General features: G+C 65.2%; 1 protein-coding gene across 1 annotated transcript; it reads right to left on the reverse strand.

Annotated features, from left to right (window-relative positions):
• Window positions 1–4,056: 4,056 nt before the first annotated feature.
• On the reverse strand, window positions 4,057–27,260 carry STAG3 (stromal antigen 3). The gene is given in 32 exon segments (XM_054052707.1): window positions 4,057–4,278; window positions 5,342–5,462; window positions 6,534–6,718; window positions 7,693–7,794; window positions 8,207–8,224; window positions 8,226–8,261; window positions 8,263–8,336; window positions 12,233–12,402; window positions 12,462–12,589; window positions 13,878–13,958; window positions 14,562–14,620; window positions 14,623–14,648; window positions 16,210–16,280; window positions 17,362–17,562; window positions 17,665–17,730; window positions 17,732–17,755; window positions 17,858–17,947; window positions 18,056–18,287; window positions 19,703–19,815; window positions 20,580–20,716; window positions 21,591–22,009; window positions 22,134–22,244; window positions 22,861–22,940; window positions 23,073–23,171; window positions 23,963–24,086; window positions 24,175–24,248; window positions 24,317–24,468; window positions 24,538–24,742; window positions 24,811–24,887; window positions 24,962–25,058; window positions 26,259–26,532; window positions 26,626–27,260. Coding segments are annotated over 32 exon segments (3,969 nt in total). The 5' UTR covers window positions 26,727–27,260.
• Window positions 27,261–27,511: the final 251 nt, after the last annotated feature.

The raw sequence follows: 27,511 nt of genomic DNA on the forward strand, positions 1-27,511 counted from the left end.
ACAGGATGGGCACCCCGAAAATGGGGACCTCGGGATGGGCACCCCAAAAACAAGAGACACAAAGGGATGGACACCCCGAAAACCATGGGCACCCCAAAAACCAACGGAGACAATGGGATGGACACCCCGAAAATGGAGACACAAAGGGATGGACACCCCAAAACCAGAGACACTGACAATGGACCGGACACCCCAAAACCAGAGATACCGACAACAGGATGGACACCCCAAAAATGGGCACCCCGGGATGGGCACCCCAGAAATGGGGACCCCAGGATGGGCACCCCAAAAATGGGGACCCCAGGATGGGCACCCCAGTAGGGGGAAGAAGCACCCCAACACTGGGAAGGGGCACCCCGATACTGAGAACGGGTACCCCGATATTGGGAAGGGGCACCCCGATAGTGGCAATGGGTACCCCGATATTGGGAAGGGACACCCCGATATTGGCAATGGGCACCCCGATAGTGGGAAGGGGCACCCCGATAGTGGCAATGGGCACCCCGATATTGGGAAGGGGTCCCCCAATCCTGCAGATCAACCGAGTTTATTAACGACGCCCAACGGGGGCTCCGGGACCCCTCTTGGGGCGCCCCCACAACAACCAATGCGTTCCGAACGGTTTAGGGTGCCCCCCCCCCAAACTTGGGGGGTTCGAGGGGGGCACTGTGAGACACCCCCAAACTTTGGAGTCCCAACGACAATAAAGGGGTCTGGAACGGCTCAGGCGTCCTGGGGGGGGGGAAGGGGTGGTGAGACCCCCCAAAATTGGGGGGGGGGGGCTCTGCTTTAGGGATTCCCATGAGACACCCCCAAAAAAAAAAGTTGGGGCGGCAGTTTTTGGGGGTGGTCCCCCCCCCTTCCCACACCCCAATCCCCTTCATCCTCAGTTCCCATGAATGGTGGTAGTCCGAAAAGAGGTCGCGGAGTCCATCTTGGGGGGGTGCCCGGGAGGGGCTTGGGGGTGGCACAGGGAAGAGTTTGGTGGGGCATCTCCGCGGGTTTTGTGGGGGCATCTCGGGGGTTTTGGGGGGCACCGTCGGGGGGTTGTTCACGGGGGCCCCGGGGGCGGTGGTGGGTTTCCCACCACCGTCCTTCTCCGGGGTATGTCCTCACTGCTCTCCTCGGGGATCTCCTCCTCCCTCCACCAATCAGACTGAGCATGGAACGGGGGGGCCCCCATGTCCTCACCCAGTCACCCCTGTACCCCTTGCACCCCCGTACCCCCTTTTTCACCCCCGTAACCCCCAATTTGCTCTCCCCCGTACCCCCTTTTCACCCCCGTACCCCCATTTTCCCACCGTGTACCCCCATTTTCTCCCCCTTCATACCACCATTGTCCCCCCTGTACCCCCATTTGCCCTCCCCCTGTCCCCCCATTTCCCACCCCCGTACCCCCCCACTTTCCCCCCTCGTACCCCCACTTTCCCCCCCCCTCGTATCACCCCCACTTTCCCCCCTCGTACCATACCACTTCCCCCCCTTCATACCCCCATTTCCCCCCCCCCCCCTCCCCCCCCCCCTCATACCCCCATTTTCCCCCTGTACCCCCCATTTCCCCCCCTCGCTACCCTCCATTTCCCCCACCCGTACCCCACATTTTCCCCCCCCGTACCCCCATTTCCCCGCCCCCCCTACCCCCATTTACCCCCCCCGTACCCCCATTTTCCCCCCCGTACCCCCATTTTTCCCCCCCCCGGTACCCCCATATTCCCGCCCCATACCCCCATTTTCCCCCTCCATACCCCATTCCCCCCCGGTACCCCCATTTCCCCCCCCGTATCCGCCCCCGTTTACCCCCATGTTTCCGCCCATACCCCCATTTTTCCCCCCGTACCCCCATTTTTTCTCCCCCTCCGTACCACCCCATTTTTCCCCCCCGTACCCCCATTTCCCCCCTCGTACCCCCATTTTTTCCCCCGTACCCCCATTTTTCCCCCCCGTACCCCCCATTTCCCGCCCCATACCCGCATTTTCCCCCCCCCGTACCCCCATTTTCCCCCCCCCGTACCCCCATTTTTTCCCCCCCCGCGTACCCCCATTTTTCCCCCCTCCGTACCCCCATTTTTCCCCCCCCGTACCCCCATTTCCCCCCTCGTACCCCCCATTTTTTCCCCCGTACCCCCATTTTTCCCCCCCCGTACCCCCATTTTCCCGCCCCATACCCGCATTTCCCCCCCCGCTCCCCCCCCTTACCCCCATTTTCCCCCCCCCCCGTACCCCCATTTTTCCCCCATACCCCCCTCACCGGCTCATCCTGCTGCGCCGCAGCGACGCGGAGCTGCTGCTGTTTTGGGGGGAATGAAGAGTTGGGGTTCAGGGGAGTCCCCTTTCTCTTTCAGGGGGGAGTGTGTCCCCCCCCGCCCCAGGGTTTGTTTTTGGGGGGGTCCCTCACCTCCGGGGGCCGCCGGGGCTGATTTTGGGGCGCCACGGGCGCAGCGCGGTGGAGGAGGGCGCCGGGCTCAGCAGCGGCGTGGGGAAGCGCCGACGGACTGGGGGTTTCACTGGGGGGGGAAAAGGGGGGGCTTCAGACTTGGGGAACCCCCCCAGGACAGGGGGACCCCGGGACACGGGGACCTCAGACTTGGGGACCCCCCCAGGACGTGGGGACTTCAGCCGTGGGGACTTCAGCCATGGGGACCCCTCAGGACACTGAGACCTCAGATTTGGGGACCCCCCCCCCCGGACATGGGGACACACGACAGGGGACCCCCAAGACAGAGGGACCTCAGCTTTGGGGACCCCCCAGGACATGGGGACCCCCAAGACAGGGGGACCTCAGCCTTGGGGACCCCCCAGGACAACAGGGACCTCAGCCTTGGGGACCCCCTGGACATGGGGACCCCCCAGGAACCCCGAGGGCTCAGCTTTGGGGGACCCCCAGGGACGTGGGGACCTCAGCTTTGGGGACCCCCTGGACCGTGGGGACCCCCAAAACACTGAGACCTCAGATTTGGGGACCCCCAGGACCCCAAGCTCTCAGACTTGGGGGGCCCCGGACTGTGGGACACCCCTGGACCCTCAAGGGCTCAGGTTTTGGGGACCCCCGGGACATGGGGACCCTCCTGTGCCCCCGAGGGCTCAGTTTTTGGGGACCCCCCGGGACATGGGGACCCTCCTGTGCCCCGAGGGCTCAGTTTTGGGACCCCCCCTGCGCCACCGAGGGCTCAGCTTTGGGTCCCCCCCCCGCGTCCCGAGGGCTCAGTTTTGGGGACCCCCCGTGCCCCCGAGGGCTCAGTTTTGGGGACCCCCCACCCCCCGCGTCCCGAGGCTCAGTTTTGGGGACCCCCCTGTGCCCCCGAGGCTCAGCTTGAGACCCCCCCTCCGTGACCACAGGGGCTCAGTTCGGGGTCCCCCCCCGCGCCCCTGAGGGCTCAGTTTTGGGGACCCCCCCCGAGCCCTCGTGGGGACCCCCCCCGCGTCCCCGAGGGCTCAGTTTTGGACCCCCCTGTGCCCCCGAGGGCTCAGTTTTGGGGACCCCCCTGTGCCCCTGAGGGCTCAGCTTTGGGACCCCCCCCTGCGCCCCAAAGGGCTCAGTTTTGGGGACCCCCCGTGCCCCTGATGGGCTCAGTTTTGGGGACCCCCCCTGTGCCCCTGAGGGCTCAGTTTTGGGGACCCCCCCCCTGCGCCCCCGAGGGCTCAGCTTTGGGTCCCCCCCGGTGACCACAGGGGCTCAGTTTTGGGGATCCCCCTGTGCCCCCAAGGGCTCAGTTTTGGGTCCCCCCACCCCTGCCCCCGAGGGCTCAGTTTTGGGGACCCCCCCTGTACCCCCAAGGGCTCAGCTTTGAGACCCCCCCCGTGACCACAGGGGCTCAGTTTTGGGGTCCCCCCCCCCGCGCCCCTGAGTGCTCAGTTTTGGGGATCCCCCCGTCCCCCCAAGGGCTCAGTTTTGGGGACCCCCCCCCGCGTCCCCGAGGGCTCAGTTTTGGGGTCCCCCCTGTACCCCTGAGGGCTCAGCTTTGGGACCCCCCCCCGTGCCCCCGAGGGCTCAGTTTCGGGTCCCCCCCCGTGCCCCCGAGGGCTCAGTTTTGGGGTCCCCCCCGTCCCCCTGAGGGCTCAGTTTTGGGGTCCCTCACCGTGGCGCCGGGGCCTCTTGGCGGGGTTCGCGGGGTTCGTGGGGTTCGTGGGGTTCGCGGGGTTCGCGGGGTCCTCTCCCGGGGGCCGCAGTGACTGCCGGTACGCGGCGATGGGGGTCCACGCGGCGCCGTCGCCACCTCCCGACCAGCGCTCGCGGCACAGCCGCTCCACCAACGCCAACCTGGGGGCGCCGGGACCCCCCTGAACCCCAACAGCCCCCCAACAGCCCCCCAGAACCCCACGAACCTCAGGGGCTCCATAGGGACCTTAAGAACCCCCCCAAGAACCTCAGGAGCTCCATAGGGACCTTAAGGACCCCCCAAGAACCTCAGGAGCTCCATAGGGATCTTAAGGACCCCCCAAGAACCCCCCAAGAACCTCAGGGGCTCCATAGGGATCTTAAGGACCCCCCAAGAACCCCCCAAGAACCTCAGGGGCTCCATAGGGATCTTAAGGACCCCCCAAGAACCCCCCAAGAACCTCAGGGGCTCCATAGGGATCTTAAGGACCCCCCCAAGAACCCCCCAAGAACCTCAGGGGCTCCATAGGGACCTTAAGGACCCCCCAAGAACCCCCCCAAGAACCTCCGGGGCTCCATAGGGACCTTAAGGACCCCCCAAAGAACCCCCCAAGAACCTCAGGGGCTCCATAGGGACCTTAAGGACCCCTCAAAGAACCCCCCAAGAACCTCAGGGGCTCCATAGGGATCTTAAGGAACCCCCAAGAACCCCCCAAGAACCTCAGGAGCTCCACAGGGATCTTAAGGACCCCCCAAGAACCCCCCAAGAACCCCCCAAGAACCTCAGGGGCTCCATAGGGACCTTAAGGACCCCCCAAGAGCCCCCCAAGAACCTCAGGGGCTCCATAGGGACCTTAAGGACCCCCCAAGAACCTCCGGGGCTCCATAGGGACCTTAAGGACCCCCCCAAAGAACCCCCCAAGAACCTCAGGGGCTCCATAGGGATCTTAAGGACCCCCCAAGAACCCCCCAAGAACCTCAGGGGCTCCATAGGGACCTTAAGGACACCCCAAGACCCCCCCAAGAACCCCCCAAGAACCTCAGGAGCTCCATAGGGATCTTAAGGACCCCCCAAGAACCCCCCAAGAACCTCAGGAGCTCCATAGGGACCTTAAGGAACCCCCAAGAAACCTGAGGCGCTCCATAGGGACCTTAAGGACCCCCCCCAAAGAACCCCCCAAGAACCTCCGGGCTCCCTAGGGCTGTTGGGGTCCCCCCGAGGATGTTGGGGTCCCCCCCGCTCACAGGTAGGCGCGGGTCGGGGGGCAGCAGTCGGGGCGAGAACTCGCTGAGCACCTCCAGGAACGGCAAAGTCGGGGGAACCACCGCCTGTCCCGGGGGGCCCACAGCGAAGCGCACCCCCTCCCTGCGGGGAACCCCCAAAATGAACCCCGGAACCCCCAAAATATCCTAAATGAGCCCCCCAGACCCCAAAATGACCTCCTAGAACCCCAAAATGAGCTCCTAGAACCCTCTGGAGACCCCGGAACCCCAAATTTGAGCCCCCAGACCGCCAAATGACCTCCTTGAACCCCAAAATGAGCTCCTTGAACCCAAAATGAGCTCCTAGAACCCCCTTGGGGACCCCAGAACCCCAAAGTGAGCCCCCAGACCCCAAAATGAGCCCCCAGACCCCTCCAGGAGACCCCAGAACCCCCAAATTGAGCCCCCAGACCCAAATGATCTCCTAGAACCCCCAAAATGACCTCCTAGAACCCTCTGGAGACCCCAAAACCCCAAAACCTGAGCCCCAGACCTTCCAGGAGTACCCCAGAACCCCCAAAGTGAGCCCCCAGACCCCCAAAATGACCTCCTTGAACCCCCAAATGAGCTCCTAGAACTCTCCAGGGACCCCAAAAACCCCCCCAAAATGAGCCCCCAGACCCCAAAATGAACCCCCTCTGAACCCCCAAAATACCCCCGGAACCCCCAAAATGAGCCCCAGACCCAAAGTGACCTTCTAGAACCCCAAAATGAGCTCCTAGAACCCCCTTGGGGACCCCAAAACCGCCAAAATGAGCCCCCAGACCCCAAAATGAGCCCCCAGACCCCTCCAGGAGACCCCAGAACCCCCAAATTGAGCCCCCAGACCCCAAAATGACCTCCTTGAACCCCAAAATGAGCTCCTAGAACCCCCTTGGGGACCCCAACAACCCCCCAAATGAGCCCCCAGACCCCAAAACGACCTTCTAGAACCCCAAAATGAGCTCCCAGAACCCCCTGGGGACCCTGGAACCCCTAACCTGAGCCCCCAGACCCCAAAATGACCTTCTAGAACCCCAAACATGAGCTCCTAGAACCCTCTGGAGACCCCAGAACCCCCAAAATGAGCCCCCAGACCCCTCCAGGAGACCCCAAAACCCCCCAACTGAGCCCCCAGAGCCCCAAACGACCTCCTTGAACCCCCAAATGAGGTCTTAGAACCCCCTCGTGGGACCCCGGAACCCCCAAACGGAGGCCGCAGCCCCCCTGACCGGTGGAGACGGAGCAGCTCCCGGGCGGTGGTGGACGGAGTGGGGACTGAAGAAAGAGCGAGAAGCGCCGCGCCAGGTCCCGGATCTCCCGGAAGCCCTCGGACGCGCGGATCTCGGGGCCTTCAGTCAGCAGCAGCTCCGACATCAGCTGAGGGGGAACATGGGGAGTGGGGGGACCCGGAGACCCCCCAAAAACCTCCAGGTGCCCCTCAGAACCTCCAGGTGCCCCTCAACCACCCCTGACCTCTCCAAAGACTCCATAACCACATCTCCACGAGCTTCCAGGAGACCTCCAGACTTCTCTGGAGATCCGTCAGACCTCTTCTGGAGACCCTCAGACCTCTCTGTAGATCCCTCAGACCTCTCTGGAGATCCCTCAAACCTCTCTGAGATCCTCAAACCTCTCTGGAGACCCTCAGACCTCTCTGGAGACCCTCAGGACCTCTCTGGAGATCCCTCAGACCTCTCTGGAGACCCTCAAACCTCTCTGGAGATCCCTCAGAATCTCTTTGGAGATCCCTCAGACCTCTCTGGAGACCCTCAAACCTCTCTGGAGATCCCTCAGACCTCTCTGGAGACCCTCAGACCTCTCTGGAGACCCTCAGACCTCTCTGGAGACCCTCAAACCTCTCTGGAGACCCTCAGACCTCTCTGGAGATCCCTCAGACCTCTCTGGAGACCCTCAAACCTCTCTGGAGACCCTCAAACCTCTCTGGAGATCCCTCAGACCTCTCTGGAAACCCTCAAACCTCTCTGGAGACCCTCAGACCTCTCTCGAGACCCTCAAACCTCTCTGGAGATCCCTCAGACCTCTCTGGAGACCCTCAGATCTCTTTGGAGACCCTCAAACCTCTCTGGAGATCCCCTCAAACCTCTCTGGAGACCCTCAGACCTCTCTGGAGATCCCTCAGACCTCTCTGGAGATCCTCAGGGACCTCTCTGGAGACCCTCAAACCCCTCTGGAGATCCCTCAGACCTCTCTGGAGATCCCTCAGACCTCTTTGGAGACCCTCAAACCCCTCTGGAGACCCTCAGACCTACTCTGGAGACCCTCAGGACCTCTCTGGAGACCCCCCGGACCCCTCTGGGGACCCCCGCGGACGCCCCTGGGGACCCCCGGACCTGCTGGAGGCTGAGGAGGAGGGTCTGTGCCCACTCCTGGCGGTCGATCTGACGCACACAGTTCATCGTCTCCCGGATGATGTCCCCATAGTCGTTGTAGAACTGAGGATGGAACAGTGTCCTGATGTCCCCAGAGCCCATCCCGGTGTCCCCAAAGCTGGTCCCGGTGTCCCCAAAGCCCATCTTGGTGTCCCCAAAGCCCATCCCGGTGTCCCCAGAGCCATCCCGGTGTCCCCAGAGCCCATCCCGGTGGTCCCCCAAAGGCCATCTTGGTGTCCCCAGAGCCATCCCGGTGTCCCCAAAGGCCATCTCGGTGTCCTCAAAGCCCATTCCGGTGTCCCCAAAGCCATCCCGGTGTCCCCAGAGCCCATCCTGGTGTCCCCAGGGCCATCTCGGTGTCCTCAAAGCCCATCTCGGTGTCCCCAAAGCCCATCCCGGTGTCCCCAAAGCCATCCTGGTGTCCCCACAGCCATCCCGGTGTCCCCAGAGCCATCCGGTGTCCCCCCGTTCCCACCTTTCCGTAGTGTTTGAAGGACGTCGGAGGCGGCGCGGAGCTCGAGGCCACCGTAAGAGGAAGAGTTTGCAGAAGGCGGCGAGGAGGACGCGGCGCTGGTGCAGTTCGGCGATGCGGCTCTCGCTCTCGTCTGCAGCGACGTTGAGGTTCTCCAGATGAGGGTGAACCCTCTTGAGGTTCTCCAGCCCCACTTCTCCCCCCTGTCCAGGTCCCTCTTGGCCCTGTTGAGGTTCTCCAGCCCCACTTCTCCTCCTGTCCAGATCCCTCCTTGGCCTGTTGAGGGTTCTCCAGCCCCACTTCTCCTCCTGTCCAGGTCCCTCTTGGCCCGGTTTGAGGTTCTCCAGCCCCACTTCTCCCCCCGTCCAGGTCCCTCTTGGCCCTGTTGAGGTTCTCCAGCCCCACTTCTCCCCCTGTCCAGGTCCCTCTTGGCCCTGTTGAGGTTCTCCAGCCCCACTTCTCCTCCTGTCCAGGTCCCTCTTGGCCCTGTTGAGGTTCTCCAGCCCCACTTCTCCCCCTGTCCAGGTCCCTCTTGGCCCTGTTGAGGTTCTCCAGCCCCACTTCTCCCCCTGTCCAGGTCCCTCTTGGCCCTGTTGAGGTTCTCCAGCCCACACTTCCTCCCCCTGTCCAGGTCCCTCTTGGCCCTGTTGAGGTTCTCCAGCCCCACTTCTCCTCCTGTCCAGGTCCCTCTTGGCCCTGTTGAGGTTCTCCAGCCCCACTTCTCCTCCTGTCCAGATCCCTCCTTGGCCCGGTTGAGGTTCTCCAGCCCCACTTCTCCTCCTGTCCAGGTCCCTCTTGGCCCGGTTGAGGTTCTCCAGCCCCACTTCTCCTCCTGTCCAGATCCCTCTTGGCCCTGTTGAGGTCTCCAGCCCCAACTTCTCCCCCTGTCCAGGTCCCTCTTGGCCCTGTTAAGGTTCTCCAGCCCCACTTCTCCTCCTGTCCAGGTCCCTCTTGGCCCGGTTGAGGTTCTCCAGCCCCACTTCTCCTCCTGTCCAGATCCCTCTTGGCCCTGTTGAGGTTCTCCAGCCCCACTTCTCCTCCTGTCCAGATCCCTCTTGGCCCGGTTGAGGTTCTCCAGCCCCACTTCTCCTCCTGTCCAGGTCCCTCTTGGCCCTGTTGAGGTTCTCCAGCCCCACTTCTCCCCCTGTCCAGGTCCCTCTTGGCCCTGTTGAGGTTCTCCAGCCCCACTTCTCCTCCTGTCCAGATCCCTCTTGGCCCGGTTGAGGTTCTCCAGCCCCACTTCTCCTCCTGTCCAGGTCCCTCTTGGCCCTGTTGAGGTTCTCCAGCCCCACTTCTCCTCCTGTCCAGGTCCCTCTTGGCCCTGTTGAGGTTCTCCAGCCCCACTTCTCCTGTCCAGGTCCCTCTTGGCCCTGTTGAGGTTCTCCAGCCCCACTTCTCCTCCTGTCCAGGTCCCTCTTGGCCCTGTTGAGGTTCTCCAGCCCCACTTCTCCCCCTGTCCAGGTCCCTCTTGGCCCGGTTGAGGTTCTCCAGCCCCACTTCTCCCCCTGTCCAGGTCCCTCTTGGCCCTGTTGAGGTTCTCCAGCCCCACTTCTCCCTCCTGTCCAGGTCCCTCCTGGCCCTGTTGAGGTTCTCCAGCCCCACTTCTCCTCCTGTCCAGGTCCCTCTTGGCCCTGTTGAGGTTCTCCAGCCCCACTTCTCCCCCTGTCCAGGTCCCTCTTGGCCTGTTGAGGTTTCTCCAGCCCCACTTCTCCCCCCGTCCAGGTCCCTCTTGGCCCGGTTGAGGTTCTCCAGCCCCACTTCTCCCCCTGTCCAGGTCCCTCTTGGCCCTGTTGAGGTTCTCCAGCCCCACTTCTCCCCCTGTCCAGGTCCCTCTTGGCCCGGTTGAGGTTCTCCAGCCCCACTTCTCCCCCTGTCCAGGTCCCTCTTGGCCCTGTTGAGGTTCTCCAGCCCCACATCTCCTCCTGTCCAGGTCCCTCCTGGCCCTGTTGAGGTTCTCCAGCCCCAACTTCTCCTCCTGTCCAGGTCCCTCTTGGCCCTGTTGAGGTTCTCCAGCCCCACTTCTCCTCCTGTCCAGGTCCCTCTTGGCCCGGTTGAGGTTCTCCAGCCCCACTTCTTCCCCCTGTCCAGGTCCCTCTTGGCCCTGTTGAGGTTTCTCCAGCCCCACTTCTCGTCCTGTCCAGGTCCCTCTTGGCCCTGTTGAGGTTCTTCCAGCCCCACTTCTCCCCCTGTCCAGGTCCCTCTTGGCCCTGTTGAGGTTCTCCAGCCCCACTTCTCCCCCTGTCCAGGTCCCTCTTGGCCCTGTTGAGGTTCTCCAGCCCCACTTCTCCTCCTGTCCAGGTCCCTCTTGGCCCTGTTGAGGTTCTCCAGCCCCCACTTCTCCTCCTGTCCAGATCCCTCTTGGCCCGGTTGAGGTTCTCCAGCCCCACTTCTCCTCCTGTCCAGGTCCCTCTGTGGCCCGGTTGAAGGTTCTCCAGCCCCACTTCTCCTCCTGTCCAGATCCCTCTTGCCCTGTTGAGGTTCTCCAGCCCCACTTCTCCCCCTGTCCAGGTCCCTCTTGGCCCTGTTAAGGTTCTCCAGCCCCACTTCTCCTCCTGTCCAGATCCCTCTTGGCCCGGTTGAGGTTCTCCAGCCCCACTTCTCCCCCCTGTCCAGGTCCCTCTTGGCCCTGTTGAGGTTCTCCAGCCCCCACTTCTCCTTCCTGTCCAGATCCCTCTTGGCCCGGTTGAGGTTCTCCAGCCCCACTTCTCCTCCTGTCCAGGTCCCTCTCTTGGCCCTGTTGAGGTTCTCCAGCCCCACTTCTCCCCCTGTCCAGGTCCCTCTTGGCCCTGTTGAGGTTCTCCAGCCCCACTTCTCCTCCTGTCCAGATCCCTCTTGGCCCGGTTGAGGTTCTCCAGCCCCACTTCTCCTCCTGTCCAGGTCCCTCTTGGGCCCTGTTGAGGTTTCTCCAGCCCCACTTCTCCTCCTGTCCAGGTCCCCTCTTGGCCCTGTTGAGGTTCTCCAGCCCCACTTCTCCTGGTCCAGGTCCCTCTTGGCCCTGTTGAGGTTCTCCAGCCCCACTTCTCCTCCTGTCCAGGTCCCTCTTGGCCCTGGTTGAGGTTCTCCAGCCCCACTTCTCCCCCTGTCCAGGTCCCTCTTGGCCCGGTTGAGGTTCTCCAGCCCCACTTCTCCCCCTGTCCAGGTCCCTCTTGGCCCTGTTGAGGTTCTCCAGCCCCACTTCTCCTCCTGTCCAGGTCCCCTCCCTGGCCCTGTTGAGGTTTCTCCAGCCCACTTCTCCTCCTGTCCAGGTCCCTCTTGGCCCTGTTGAGGTTCTCCAGCCCCACTTCTCCCCCTGTCCAGGTCCCTCTTGGCCCTGTTGAGGTCTCCAGCCCCACTTCTCCCCCCGTCCAGGTCCCTCTTGGCCCGGTTGAGGTTCTCCAGCCCCACTTCTCCCCCTGTCCAGGTCCCTCTTGGCCCTGTTGAGGTTCTCCAGCCCCACTTCTCCCCTGTCCAGGTCCCTCTTGGCCCGGGTGAGGTTCTCCAGCCCCACTTCTTCCCCCCTGTCCAGGTCCCTCTTGGCCCTGTTGAGGTTCTCCAGCCCACTTCTCCTCCTGTCCAGGTCCCTCCTGGCCCTGTTGAGGTTCTCCAGCCCCACTTCTCCTCCTGTCCAGGTCCCTCTTGGCCCTGTTGAGGTTCTCCAGCCCCACTTCTCCTCCTGTCCAGGTCCCTCTTGGCCCGGTTGAGGTTCTCCAGCCCCACTTCTCCCCCTGTCCAGGTCCCTCTTGGCCCTGTTGAGGTTCTCCAGCCCCACTTCTCGTCCTGTCCAGGTCCCTCTTGGCCCTGTTGAGGTTCTCCAGGCCCCACTTCTCCCCCTGTCCAGGTCCCTCTTGGCCCTGTTGAGGTTCTCCAAGCCCCACTTCTCCCCCTGTCCACGTCCCTCTGGACAATGAGACGCTCCTCTCGCCTCACAACACCTCAAGTTCTCCTCTCAATCCCATCATCCCCCACCGAATCGTCCCTCCGCCCTTTCTGGAAGTCGAACGGAACGTTGGGTCAACCTCGGCTCGAGCGGAAGCCCTCGCTGGGACGTACCCTCGGGCGCCGTTTCGCCGCCGTCGTTGAAGACGTGATCCATGAGGAAGGCGGCGAGTTGGGCCTGCAGCTCCGTGTCCGGCAGCAGCACCAGCGCGCCAGCGCCTCGCGCCGTCCTGCGCCATCCGCGGGCCCAACACCACCAGGAGGTCGGCGAGCGCCACGAAGGCCTGAGGAGACGTCGAGAGAGGACTCAGCGCCGCCGTTATCCGGGAGAAACCAACCAAACCGCCATGTTGGCAGCATGGCGGCGCGCAGGCGACTGTTTCCCGCACGCCGGCCGTCCGCGTCCAGCAGGCAGCTCTGGCACAGCGAGACGAAGGAGGTGGAGCGCGAGCGAAGGCGCTGCAGCGGCTCCTGGAATGGAAAAAACGGGGGACGTCAGGGACACAGCGGCCATGAGGGATGGACATGGCGGCCATTAGGGATGGACGTGGTGGCCATTAGGGATGGACATGGTGACCATTAGGACATGGCGGCCATTAGGGATGGACGTGGTGGCCATTAGGGATGGACATGGCGTCCATTAGGGACATGGCGGCCATTAGGGATGGACGTGGTGGCCATTAGGGATGGACATGGCGGCCATTAGGAGACATGGCGGCCATTAGGGATGGATGTGGTGGCCATTAGGGATGGACATGGCGGCCATTAGGGGACATGGCGGCCATGAGGGATGGACATGGCGGGCCATTAGGATGGACATGGCGGCCATAGGAACATGGCGGCCATTAGGGATGGATGTGGTGGCCATTAGGGGACATGGCAGCCATTTAGGGACATGGCGGCCATTAGGGATGGACATGGCGGCCATTAGGGACATGGCGGCCATTAGGGACATGGCGGCCATTAGGGACATGGCGGCCATTAGGGATGGATGTGGTGGCCATTATGGGACATGGCAGCCATTAGGGACATGGCGGCCATTAGGGATGGACATGGCGGCCATTAGGGACATGGCGGCCATTAGGGACATGGCGGCCATTAGGGATGGATGTGGTGGGCCATTAGGGACATGGCAGCCATTAGGGACATGGCGGCCATTAGGGATGGACATGGCGGCCATTAGGGACCATGGCGGCCATTAGGGATGGACATGGCGGCCATTAGGGACATGGCGGCCATTAGGGACATGGCGGCCATTAGGGATGGATGTGGCGGCCATTAGGGACATGGCGGCCATTAGGGACATGGCGGCCATTAGGGATGGACATGTCGGCCATTAGGGACATGGCGGCCATTAGGGACATGGCGGCCATTAGGGATGGACATGGCGGCCATTAGGGACATGGTGGCCATTAGGGATGGACGTGGCGGCCATTAGGGACATGGCGGCCATTAGGGATGGACATGGCGGCCATTAGGGATGGACATGGTGGCCATTAGGGACATGGCGGCCATTAGGGATGGATGTGGTGGCCGTTAGGGACTACGGTGGCCATTAGGGATGGGACACGGTGGCCATTAGGGATGAACATGGTGGCCATTAGGGGTAGACATGGTGGCCATTAGGGACACGGTGGCCATTAGGGGTAGACATGGTGGCCGTTAGGGACACGGTGGCCATTAGGGGTGTCCGTGGTGGCCGTCAGGAACGGTGGCGGTGGCCGCTCGGAGCAGCCCCCACAGCCATGGCGGCGCTCACCTCGGGGACGTCGGTGCTCGGCAGGTGGGAGAGATCCCAGAGGATATGGAAGGTCAGACAGGAGATGGTGGGAACGAGGACCTGAGGGAGAGATGTGGGGCAGCCCCATAGCAGCACAGGGGCCACAGAGACCCCAGAGACTCTGTGGGGCAGCCCCATAGCAGCACAGGGGCCGCAGAGACCCCAGAGACTCTGTGGGGCAGCCCCATAGCAGCACAGGGGCCACAGAGACCCCAGAGACTCTGTTGGGGCAGCCCCATAGCAGCAGAGGGGCCGCAGAGACCCCAGAGACTCTGTGGGCAGGCCCCATAGCTGCAGAGGGGCCGCAGAGACCCCAGAGACTCTGTGGGGCAGCCCCATAGCAGCAGAGGGGCCGCAGAGACCCCAGAGACTCTGTGGGGCAGCCCCATAGCAGCAGAGGGGCTGCAGAGCACTTGTGGGGCAGCCCCATAGCAGCAGAGGGGCCGCAGAGCACTTGTGGGGCAGGCCCCATAGGGCAGAGGGGCCGCAGGGCACTTGCGGGGCAGCCCCATAGGGGCAGAGGGGCCGCAGGGCACTTGTGGGGCCAGCCCCATAGGGGCAGAGGGGCCGCAGGGCAGTTGTGGGGCAGCCCCATAGGGGGCAGAGGGGCCGCAGGGCACTTGTGGGGCAGCCCATAGGGCCCCGGTGGGTCTCGGGGGGTACCTGTGGGGGAACCTCTCCCGTCGCCACCGCGCGGCGCAGCAGCCGCACACACGGCTCAAGAGCTGCCACGGAGTCAGATCGTGGGCACTGCCGGACCGGGACACAACGGGGACGGAATGGGGACACAACCGGGACGGGATGGGATGGGGACACAACCGGGATGGGATGGGGACACAACCGGGAGGGGATTGGGGACACAACCGGGATGGGGACATAACCGGGATGGGATGGGGACACGACCGGGAGGGGATGGGGACACAGCCGGGATGGGATGGGGACACAACCAGGATGGGATGGGGACACAGCCGGGATGGGGACATAACCGGGATGGGATGGGGACACAACCAGGATGGGATGGGGACACAGCCGGGATGGGATGGGGACAACAACCGGGATGGGGATGGGGACACAGCCGGGATGGGATGGGGACACAACGGGGATGGGATGGGGACACAACCCGGGATGGGATGGGGACACAACGGGGATGGGATGGGGACACAGCAGGGATGGGATGGGGACACAACCGGGATGGGATGGGGACACAACCGGGATGGGATGGGGACACAACCGGGTTGGGGATGGGGACACAACCGGGATGGGATGGGGACACAACCGGGATGGGGATGGGGACACAACGGGGATGGGATGGGGACACAACCGGGAGGGGATGGGGACACAACGGGGATGGGATGGTGGACACAACCGGGATGGGATGGGGACACAGCCGGGAGGGGATGGGGACACAACCGGGCATGGGGGATGGGGACACAACGGGGATGGGATGGGGACACAACGGGGATGGGATGGGGACAACAACCGGGATGGGATGGGGACACAACCGGGAGGGGATGGGGACACAACCGGGATGGGATGGGACACAACCGGGATGGGGATGGGGACACAACCGGGATGGGATGGGGACACAGCCGGGGATGGGGATGGGGACACAACGGGATGGGATGGGGACACAACCGGGATGGGGATGGGGACACAGCCGGGAGGGGATGGGGGACACAGCCGGGATGGGGATGGGGACACAACGGGGATGGGATGGGGACACAACCGGGATGGGATGGGGACACAACCGGGAGGGGATGGGGACACAACCGGGATGGGATGGGGACACAACCGGGAGGGGATGGGGACACAACCGGGATGGGATGGGGACACAGCCGGGATGGGATGGGGACACAGCCGGGATGGGATGGGGACACAGCCGGGATGGGATGGGGACACAGCCGGGATGGGATGGGGACACAACCGGGAGGGGATGGGGACACAACCGGGATGGGATGGGGACACAACCGGGATGGGGATGGGGACACAACCGGGATGGATGGGACACAGCCGGGATGGGGATGGGGACACAACCGGGATGGATGGGGACACAACCGGGATGGGATGGGGACACAACCGGGATGGGGATGGGGACACAACCGGGATGGGATGGGGACACAACCGGGAGGGGATGGGGACACAGCCGGGAGGGGATGGGGACACAGCCGGGAGGGGATGGGGACACAATTGGGACATAACGGGGACACGATGGGGACATGGGGGGACACTGGGGACACTGGGGGGGACACTGGGGGACACGGGGGTGCCGGGGGTCCCAGGGGGTCTCAGAGGGTGCCACGTTGGCGCTCACGTGAAGAGGACGGCGATGCGGCGCAGTGTGGCGGCCATACTGTACAGCTCCTCCTCCTCCAGGGACACGGCCTGAGCGCTCCCAGTCACTCCCAGTTACCCCCCCTCCCTCTCCCAGTCACTCCCAGTTACCCCCAGTATGCCCCTCTCCTACTCCCAGTCACTCCCAGTTAGCCCCAGTACCCCCCTCCCTCTCCCAGTCCCTCCCAGTCCCCCCTTCTCCCTCTCCCATCAATCCCAGTCCCTCCCAGTCCCCCCCCATTCCCTCTCCCAGTCCCTCCCAGTCCCCCCTTCTCCCTCTCCCATCACTCCCAGTCCCTCCCAGTCCCCCCCATTCCCTCTCCCAGTCCCTCCCAGTCCCCCCTTCTCCCTCTCCCATCATTCCCAGTCCCTCCCAGTCCCCCCCCATTCCCTCTCCCAGTCCCTCCCAGTCCCTCCCTCACCTCTCCCATTACTCCCAGTCCCTCCCAGTGCCCCCCCATCCCCTCTCCCATCACTCCCAGTTCCCTCCCAGTGCCCCCCCATCCCCTCTCCCAGTCCCTCCCAGTGCCCCCCCATTCCCTCTCCCATCACTCCCAACACTCCCAGTGCCCCCCCATCCCCTCTCCCATCACTCCCAGTGCTCCCAGTGCCCCCCCATCCCCTCTCCCAGTCCCTCCCAGTGCTCCCAGTGCCCCCAGTGCCCACCTGGAGCAGGTCTGTCACCTCCCGGTGGCACTTGTCTGCCCCCCCCATCCCTCTCCCAGTCCCCCCCAGTGCTCCCAGTGCCCCCAGTGCCCACCTGGAGCAGGTCTGTCACCTCCCGGTGGCACTTGTCCGCCCCCCCCATCCCTCTCCCATCCCTCCCAGTGCTCCCAGTGCCCCCAGTGCGCACCTGGAGCAGGTCTGTCACCTCCCGGTGGCACTTGTCTGCCCCCCCATCCCCCCTCCCATCACTCCCAGTGCTCCCAGTGCCCCAGCGCCCACCTGGAGCAGGTCTGTCACCTCCCGGTGGCACTTGTCTGCCCCCCCATCCCTCTCCCAGTCCCCCCCCCAGTGCTCCCAGTGCCCCCAGCGCCCACCTGGAGCAGGTCTGTCACCTCCGGTGGCACTTGTCTGCCCCCCCATCCTCTCCCAGTCCCTCCCAGTCCCTCCCAGTGCCCCCAGCGCCCACCTGGAGCAGGTCTGTCACCTCCCGGTGGCACTTGTCGGCCAGCCGGTCCGCCAGCCGCCCCCTGGCCGTTTGGGCGCGGCCGCTCAGCGCCACTTGGGGATCGCAGAGCGCGTGGAGCGCCCGCGACGCCGCCTCCAGCACCGCTCCCTCCGTGTGCTTCTCCATCACCTCCTGCAGCTGCTCCAGCGCCGAATCCAAATGCTGCGGGGGGGGACCCACAACGAGGAGTTTGGGGGGGACACACACCAGAAAAGGAGGGTTGAACCCCAGTTTTTTTGGGGGGTTGAAGCGCCGCCAGAACACCTTTTCGAGGCGTCCGGTGCGGTAGACGCTGAGGTCGAAGCATTGCAGCGTTTCCAGGAGCGGAGCCCACTTTCTCGGCGTCGGCGGAGAACTGCGGAGCCATAAAAATAGGGGGGGGGGAGCTGTGTGTCACCCCCAAACCCCCCCCAAAAAGCTGGGGTTTGGTTTTTTGGGGGGGCCGTACCCTGCTCACCTTAAGCAGGAGCTGCGGCAGCACCGGGATGAGGCAATGGCTGAGCCGCGACCGCTCCTCCGCCTGCGCTTTGCGCTCCCGCGCCGAGAGCTGCGAAAAGGGGGGGACACAGACGGGAAACAAAGGGGGGTTCGGGGTGTGGGGGAGGAAGGATTTAGGGGGACCCCCTCCAATGGCCGCCCTGGGCTCTGTTGTCACCTTGGTGGCGGGGCCGCGGCCCACCGGCAGCCGCCCCTCGGCCGCCCGCGCCACGCTCGCCGCCAGGATGTCCACCAGCGCCTTCTCCTGCGCGTCCGACAGCCCTGGGGGGGGGGCGGAAATAATGGGGGGCGGCCCAGAGCCCCCCCCGTAACCCTCCCACAGATCCCAGTGCGTCCCAGTCGATCCCAGTGCCTCCCACTCCTCGGCTTCCAGCGGGCAGGATGCAACCCTGGGACAGCCCAGCATCCCATAATATCCCAGGCCCTGGAGCTCCCAGCGCATCACAGCACCTCCCAGTGCCTCCCAGTACCTTCCAGTGCCTCCCAGTGCATCCCAGTACCTCCCACAGTGCATCCCAGTGCCTCCCAGTACCTTTCAGTGCATCCCAGTGCCTCCCAGTACCTTCCAGTGCATCCCAGTACCTCCCAGTGCATCCCAGTACCTCCCAGTGCATCCCAGTACCTTCCAGTGCCTCCCAGTGCATCCCAGTACCTCCCAGTGCATCCCAGTACCTTCCAGTGCCTCCCAGTACCTTCCAGTACCTCCCAGTGCATCCCAGTCAATCCCAGTACCTTCCAGTGCATCCCAGTCAATCCCAGTACCTTACAATGCATCCCAGTACCTCCCAGTGCATCCCAGTACCTCCCAGTACCTTCCAGTGCATCCCAGTACCTCCCAGTGCATCCCAGTCAGTCCCAGTACCTTCCAGTGCATCCCATGTGCATCCCAGCACCTCCCAGTGCCCCCCAGGGCATCCCAGTGCATCCCAGCACCTCCCAGTGCCCCCCAGGGCATCCCAGTGCATCCCAGTACCTCCCAGTGCATCCCACGTGCATCCCAGTCAATCCCAGCACCTCCCAGTACCTTCCAGTGCATCCCAGCACATCCCAATCGCATCCCAATGCGTCCCAGTGCATCCCAGTACCCCCCAGTGTGCCCCAGTGCATCCAAGTGAATCCCAAGCCCATCCCAGTACCTCCCAGTACGTCCCACGCACATCCCAGTACCTCCCAGTGCACATCCCAGTCTCTCCTTGTCCATCCCAGCACCTCCCAGTGTGTCCTGAGCGCATCCCAGTCTCTCCCAGTCCATCCCAGTCCCTCCCCGTCCATCCCAGCACCTCCCAGTGCATCCCAGTCTCTCCCTGCCCATCCCAGTACCTCCCAGTGCATCCCAGTCTCTCCCTGCCCATCCCAGTACCTCCCAGTGCATCCCAGTCTCTCCCCGCCCATCCCAGTAACTCGCCTACTGCATCCCAGCACCTCCCAGTGCATCCCAGTGACATCCCCATATACCTCCAGGTTATCCCAGGGCGTTCCGGCGTAGCCCTACTCGGTCCCAGTGCCTCCCAGTGCCTCCCAGTGCCTCCCAGTGCCATTCCCAGTGCCTCCCAGTGCCATCCCAGTGCCTCCCAGTGCCCCCCAGTGCCATCCCAGTGCCCCCCAGTGCCTCCCAGTGCCCCCCATTGCCCCCCAGTGCCTCCCAGTGCCCCCCCAGTGCCCCCCAGTGCCCCCCAGTGCCTCCCAGTGCCCCCCAGTGCCCCCCAGTGCCTCCCAGTGCCCCCCAGTGCCTCCCAGTGCCGTCCCAGTGCCCCCCCGTGCCCCCCAGCGCCGCTGGCTCCGGCCGCTCCGGGCGGTTCCGTACCGTCCGGGGGCGCCCCCCCGCAGCAGGAGCGCTCCGACGGTGTCCCAGTCGCGCAGCCGCGCTCCGGCGCACTCCCACAGACTGTCCACCAGGTACACCGCGTGCTCGTGCAGCTGCGAACAACCTCCTCACGGGGGGCCCCGCGCCCTCTCGGGGGTCCCCATGACCTCACGGGGGGCCCCGCGCCCTCTCGGGGGTCCCAACGACCTCACGGGGGTCCCTCTTACCCTCTCGGGGGTCCCGGTGCCCTCTCGGGGGTCCCAATGACCTCACGGGGGTCCCCAACGACCTCACGGGGGTCCCAATGACCCTCTTGGGGGTCCCTCTTACCCTCTCGGGGGTCCCTCTTACCCTCTTGGGGTCCCAATAACCTCTTGGGGGTCCCTGTGGCCTCTTGGGGGTCCCACTGCCCTCTCGGGGGTCCCAATGACCTCACGGGGGTCCCAATGACCTCCCGGGGATCCCTGTGGCTTCTTGGGGGTCCCACTGCCCTCTTGGGGGTCCCATTGCCCTCTCGGTGTCCCACTGCCCTCTCAGGAGTCCCTGTGCCCTTTTGGGGGTCCTCTTACCCTCTTGGGGGTCCTATTGCCCTCTCGGGGGTCCCAATGATCTCTCAGGGGTCCCATTGCCCTCCCAGGGATCCCTATGGCTTCTTGGGGGTCCTCTTACCCTCTCGGGGGTCCCTCTGCTCTCCCGGGGGTCCCTATGGCTTCTTGGGGGTCCCTGTGTCCTCTCGGGGGTCCCGCTGCCCTCTCAGGGGCCCCTGTCCCCTTTCGGGGTTCCCTGTGCCCTCTCGAGGGTCCCGTTGCCCTCTCGGGGGTCCCTGTGCCCTTTTGGGGTCCCGTTGCCCTTTTGGGGTCCCGCCGGCCGCGCTCACCTCACTCTCAATGAAGAAGTTCAGAAGTAGACGGAAGAAGACTCGGTTGTCACCATCGCGCGACGCTGACGCCTCCGCATCCGCCCCTCGCCGGGGATCCAGCAGCCTGCGGGGGTGTCCCCGTGTCCCCCCAAAAGCTGAATCCCAGAAACAGGGACACGGAGGGCCCACGTACCCCCAGTTCCGAGGATGGAACCCCAGAAACAGGGACACGGGGGGCCCACGTACCCCCAGTTCCGAGGATGGAACCCCAGAAACAGGGACACGGGGGGCCCACACCCCCAGTTCCGAGGAGAGAACCCCAGAAACAGGGACATGGGGGACCCCCACACCCCTATTTGGGGGGTCACAAAGGTCCCCCACACCCCCCATTCCAAGGATAGAACCCCATAGACAAGGACAAGGGGGTCCCACACCCTCCGTGCTCCAACGACGGAGTTGGGGGACACACAGGGAGCAGAAACCCCCCAGACAAGGACATGGGGGTCCCCCACACCCCTGTTTGGGGGTCACAAATGTCCCCCACACCCCCCATTCCAAGGACAGAACCCCAAGGACAGGGACATGAGAGTCCCACACCCTCTGTGCTCCGGGGATGGAGTTGGGGGACACACACAGACCACAAACCCCCCAGACGGGGACATGGGGGTCCCCCACACCCCTGTTTGGGGGTCACAAAGGTCCCCCACACCCCTTATTCCAAGAACAGAACCCCAAGAACAGGGACACGGGAGTCCCACACCCTCTGTGCTCCAGGGATGGAGTTGGGGGACACACACGAACCACAAATCCCCCAGATGGGGACATGGGGGTCCCCCACACCCCTGTTTGGGGGTCACAAATGTCCACCACACCCTCCATTCCAAAGACAGAACCCCAAGAACAGGGACATGGGAGTCCCACACCCTCTGTGCTCCGGGGATGGAGTTGGGGGACACACACAGACCACAAACCCCCCAGATGGGGACATGGGGGTCCCCCACACCCCTTATTCCAAGGACACAACCCCACACCCTCCGTGTTGCGGGAACGGAGCCGGGGGACGTGCCAGGAGCGGAATCCGCGGGGGACAGAGGGGCGGCAGCCGCTCCCCCGAGGGACGGGGAGGATCCGCGCTGACGGCAGCCGCAGCTGTGCCGACGACGCAGCCGGGACCGAGCCCAAACACGGCCTCTCCGCCAGGAGCCGCCAAGGCCCGCGCCGAGATAAACACGGCGCCGCCGGACACCGCCGCCGCGTCCGAGCGGGACACGCGGACGAGGCTCGTAGCAGCGGAGCCAGCGCGTGCCGGTCTCGCGCCGCCCCGGGCCACGTTCCCGTTAAGGATGCGGTTACGGCGTGGCTCGCTCCCATTACGTGGATTGGATCGGGATGGGGAGGGTTGGCCGCGCGCCAGGCGCTCCCCACGGCGAGCGGGGAGGAAATCGAGGCTGAGTCAAGGTTTTGGCTACAGAAAGCGCTGGGAATTTTGCGGGGGCTGCGGCCCGCGTGACGGCAGCGCCGGTGCCGGGCAGGGATGAGCTCGGGGCGGACGGTGTATCCGCCGCCGCTCACCTGCGGTAGAGGAAAAGTCCGGCAGCGGAGGCGAGCGCGAGCGGCTGGAGACGTAGACCAGCGGGGTAAACGCTGCGGCAGTCGTCCTCCGTCAGCGCCTCCTCCATGTTCCTGCGCACATGGAGCGGCTCCGTTCCCTCCGTCCACAACCCCCGTGGGGGATCCCGGTCCCCCCACGTCCCCCCATTCCATTCCCCCATTCCCAATCCCACTGGAGGTCCCTGTCCCCCCCCATTCCCAATCCCTCCGGAGGTCCCCGTCCCCCTATTCCCAATCCCTCCGGAGATCCCCGTCCCCCCCATTCCCAATCCCTCCGGAGGTCCCCGTCCCCCCATTCCCAATCCCTCCGGAGGTCCCCGTCCCCCCCATTCCCAATCCCTCCGGAGATCCCCGTCCCCCCCATTCCCAATCCCTCCGGAGATCCCCGTCCCCCCCATTCCCAATCCCTCCGGAGGTCCCCGTCCCCCCATTCCCAATCCCTCCGGAGGTCCCCGTCCCCCCCATTCCCAATCCCTCCGGAGATCCCTGTCCCGCCATTCCCAATCCCTCCGGAGATCCCCGTCCCCCCCATTCCCAATCCCTCCGGAGGTCCCCGTCCCCCCCATTCCCAATCCCTCCGGAGATCCCCGTCCCGCCATTCCCAATCCCTCCGGAGGTCCCTGTCCCCCCCATTCCCAATCCCTCCGGAGATCCCTGTCCCGCCATTCCCAATCCCTCCGGCGCTCACTCCAGCATCAGCGTCAGCAGCTTCACCACCTGCACGGCCACGTCGGTGTCCTTGTCGAGCACCATGGCCACCATGCGCGGCTGCCGAGGGGCTGCGCTCACCGCCCGGCCCACCGCCATCCGGACGGATCCCACCGCCATCCAGAGGGATCCCACCGCCATCCAGAGGGATCCCACCGGGATCCGGAAGGGTCTCCGTGGGATCCCGCTCACCTTGAAGCGGCTGGTGAAGAGCTCCAAGTGCGCGGCCATGTCGCGACTCCCGTACAGGCCCTGCAGCGCCTTCACGCACTGCATGCGCACCTCCCGCTGCTGCGGCCACAGCCGGCGTCACCGGGACCCCCGTCCGGTCCCCGGGGCTCCCGGACCCCCAGCGGGACCCCCGCCCTGGCCCCATGGCTCCTGGACCCCCAATGGGACCCCCGTCCCGTCCCCGGGGCTCCCGGACCCCCAGCAGGACCCCCGTCCTCTCCCCATATCTCCCAGACCCCCAATGGGACCCCCGTCCCGTCCCCGGGGCTCCCGGACCCCCAACGGGACCCCCGTCCCGTCCCCCTGGCTCCCGGACCCCCAACGGGACCCCCGTCCCGGCCCCATGGCTCCCGGACCCCCAACGGGACCCCCGTCCCGTCCCCACGGCTCCCGGACCCCCAACGGGACCCCCATCCCGTCCCCATATCTCCCGGACCCCCCATGGGACCCCGTCCCGTCCCCATGGCTCCCGGACCCCCAGCGGGACCCCCATCCTCTCCCTATATCTCCCGGACCCCCAACGGGACCCCCGTCCCGTCCCGGGGCTCCCAGACCCCCAACAGGACCCCCATCCTGTCCCCATGGCTCCCGGACCCCCATTGGGACCCCCACCCTGTCCCCATGGCTCCCAGACCCCCATTGGGACCCCCACGCTGTCCCCACGGCTCCCGGCCCCCCCCTCGGGCCCCCCACCCTGTCCCCGTGTCCCCCGGACCGCCATTGGGACCCCCACGCTGTCCCCACGGCTCCCGGCCCCCCCTCGGGCCCCCCACGCTGTCCCCACGGCTCCGGGCCCCCCACGCTGTCCCCACGGCTCCCGGCCCCCCCCCGGCCCCCCCGTTGGGGCCCACCTTGTCGTAGAGGCTCCACCCGAGGTATTTGAGATAGCTGTCGGTGAGGAACGAGGCCGCGTAGCTCCTCATCCACGTCCCCAACTCCTCCATGCAGATGGCGCGGATCTCCGGGACGACGTCTCTGCCGCGCACAGCACCGTTCCGCCTTGGCGCCACCATCCCCTCCGCTCCCACCCGCACCGCCGCCCCCGCCCCGTTCCGCTCCCGACCTGTAGCGGTGCACGAAGACGCCCTTGAAGATGCCGTTCATCATGTTCTCCATCTCCTCCTGCTGCTCCTGGAGCTGCGGGGACGCGGTGGCGCTCAGGCACCGTTCGGCTCCGCGCCGTCGCTCCCGTTGCCGCCGCTCACCTCGCGGCGCTTCTCCAGCAGCGCTTCCAGCTTGTCGGTGGCGCGGCGGCCGGGCTCCTTGCTCCTCTCGGCCTCGAACTGCCGCTGGTTGTTCTCCTGGTGCAGCTTCACGGCCAACGCCACGTTGACCAACGCCGTCATCAGCTTCATGGCTGCGAGAGACGGCGGAACGCGGTGGGATCCGGTGGCGGAGGCGGCGAGGAGCGCCGCGAGCGGCCTACCTGCCAAGGTGCTGGTGTGACGGAACGCTCGCACTTGGGAGTCGGAGAGGCCGATGAGCAGCGAGATGAGCGAATCCATCAAGAACTCATCGTAGACGACGCTGTACTGGCAACGCCGCACCAGCACCGCCAGCAGCTCGCAGAAGCTGGCGCGGAAGCGGCGCCAGGGCTGAGTGCTCAGCGAGAGCGGATAATCGGCCGAATCCTGCGGGAGACGGCGGTGAGACACGATCCCGCGCCGCCCGCGTCAACGCTTCGCGCCCCGCTCGGTACCTCCTCAAACTTCTCCGTCAGCTGCTGGATGATCTCCGAGTTCTGCAGGTTCCGGAACATCTCCGGAGTCACGGTGCCTGCCGGAGGATCCGGGGATGAGTGCGGGGTTCCGCGGGCGGGGGTTCCGCGGGACGGCGCGGCCGGCGCGGACCTCTGCAGCCGCAGGAGCGCACGATGAAGTTGGCGAGTTCCAGGAATCCCTCCTCCCGGTCCTGCTTGTACGTCTCCAGCCAATCGTCCACCACGGCCTACGGAACGGCGCCGTGGGCAGCAGCCGAGGGGGGCAGGGGGGTCCCCCAGAACCCCGTGTCCCCCCCAAATCCCTGCATCGCCCCACATCCCAGCGACCCCCACGTCCCCGGATCCGCCCTCATGGCGCTGCGTCTCCCCACATCGCTGTGGTCCCTGAATCCGTGACCCCCAAATCCCTGTGGCCCCTAAACCCGTGTCCCCTGAATCCCTGTGTCCCCCACAACCCCGGGTCCCCCCAAATCCCTGCGCTCCTGCATCTCCCCCTATCCCAGTGACCCCCCAAACCCCACATCCCTCGGTCTGCCCTCATGGCACTGCGCCTCCCCACATCCCTGTGTCCCCTGAATCCGTGACCCCCAGTCCCGGTGTCCCCCAAATCCCTGTGTCCCCCAAATCCATGACCCCCAAATCCCTGTATCCCCCAAATCCTTGTGTCCCCTGAATCCATGGCCCCCAAATCCCTGTGTCCCCCCACATCCCTATGTCCCCTGAATCCGTGACCCCCAAATCCCCGTGTCCCCCACATCCCTTTGTCCCCCCAAACCCCCATGTCCCCCCACATCCCTACATCTCCACATCCTTACGTCCCTCCGCATCCCTGTGCCCCCAAACCCCCGTGTCCCCCCACATCCCCGTGTCCCCCCACATCCCTGTGCCCCCAAACCCCCGTGTCCCCCCACATCCCCGTGTCCCCCCACATCCCAGTGTCCCCCACATCCCAGTGTCCCCCACATCCTTACGTCCCTCCGCATCCGTGTCCCCCAAAACCTGTGTCCCCCCACATCCCTGTGTCCCCCCAAACCCCCACGTCCCCCACATCCCCGTGTCCCCCAAACCCCGTCCCCACATCCCTGTATCCCCCCAAACCTCCACGTCCCCCACATCCCTGTGTCCCCCCACATCCCAGTGTCCCCCCAAACCCCCATGTCCCCACATCCCCGTGTCCCCCAAACCCCGTACCCCCATCCCTGTGTCCCCCCAAACCCCCACGTCCCCCCATCCGTGTCCCCCCAAACCCCCACGTCCCCCCATCCCTGTGTCCCCCCAAACCCCCATGTGTCCCACACCCCCGTGTCCCCCCACATCCCTACATCTCCACATCCTTACGTCCCTCCACATCCCTGCGCCCCCAAACCACTGTGTCCCCCCATCCCCGTGGCCCCCCAAACCCCCGTGTCCCCCCACATTCCCGTTACCTCCATGGCGACCTTGGCTGACCGGACAGCCTCGAAGAGGCCGCTTTGCTCCGTGCCGCTCCCATCCCCGCCAGGATCGCTGCTCCGGGGACGTTTCGGGACCTGCCGGGAGAGGGGACACCGCACTCCGGAGCAGCCCCAGAACTGGGGGTGACCCTGTGGAAAACGGGGTGCACGACATACCGGGAGGGCAGCACCCCGGCGAGACCCCCTCTTGCCGCGCAGCCGTAGCGTCTCCTCGAAGTCGCTGCCGGAGTCGTCGCTGCCGAAGTCCCTGTGGGAATGGCAGCGCAATGGGGCACAGCCCAGGGAATGGGGAGGGGGGGGGAAAGATGGGGGACCCCCACGGCGGTCCCCCCAAACTGACGGGGTGTCGGTGGCCGGGGCGGAGCTGCTCTGCCCCACAGCGGATCCCGCGGCCGGGCTGGACGAGGCGCCCTGGGCGCTGGCGGGGCGGCGCGGTGCCATGGCGGGGCCTGCGGGAGGCAGAGGGGGTCAGGGGCGCCCCAAAACCCCAGGGGTGGGATGGGGGGACCCCAAAACCCCAGGGATGCGATTGGGGTGCCCCAAAACCCCAGGGATGGGATGAGGGGAATCCAAAACCTCAGGGATGGGATGGGGGGGGGGGCAGACAAACTCCCAGGGATGGGATGGGGGGACCCCAAAATGTCAGGGACAGGGAGACCCCAAAATGCCAGGGATGGGATAAGAGGACCCCAAAACCCCAGGGAAGGAATGAGGGGGACCCAAAACCAAAGGGATGAGGAGACCCCAAAACCCCAGGGGCGGGATGGGGCCAAACCCTCAGGGACAGGATGGGAGGGATCCCAAAGCCCAGGGATGGGATGAGGGGACCCCAAAACCTCAGGGACAGGGAGACCCCAAAACCCCAGGGAAGGGATAGGAGGGCCCCCAAACCCCAGAAATGGGATGAAGGGACCCCAAAGCCTCAGGGATGGGATGAGGGGACCTCAAAACCTCAGGGATGGGGAGACCCCCAAACCCCCCTGGTCACAGTTAGAGGGGTTCAAACCCCCCCAAACCCCCCCCAGGTCACAGAGGGGCTCAAACCCCTCCGGTCACAGTTAGAGGGGTTCAAACCCCCCCAAACCCCCCCCCGGTCACAGTTAGAGGGGTTCAAACCCCCCCAAACCCCCCTCCGGTCACAGTTAGAGGGGTTCAAACCCCCCCAAACCCCCCCCCGGTCACAGTTAGAGGGGTTCAAAACCCCCCAAAACCCCTCCGGTCACAGT

Source organism: Cuculus canorus, chromosome 36, assembly GCF_017976375.1.
Source record: "Cuculus canorus isolate bCucCan1 chromosome 36, bCucCan1.pri, whole genome shotgun sequence".
NCBI classification, from domain to species: Eukaryota; Metazoa; Chordata; class Aves; order Cuculiformes; family Cuculidae; genus Cuculus; species Cuculus canorus.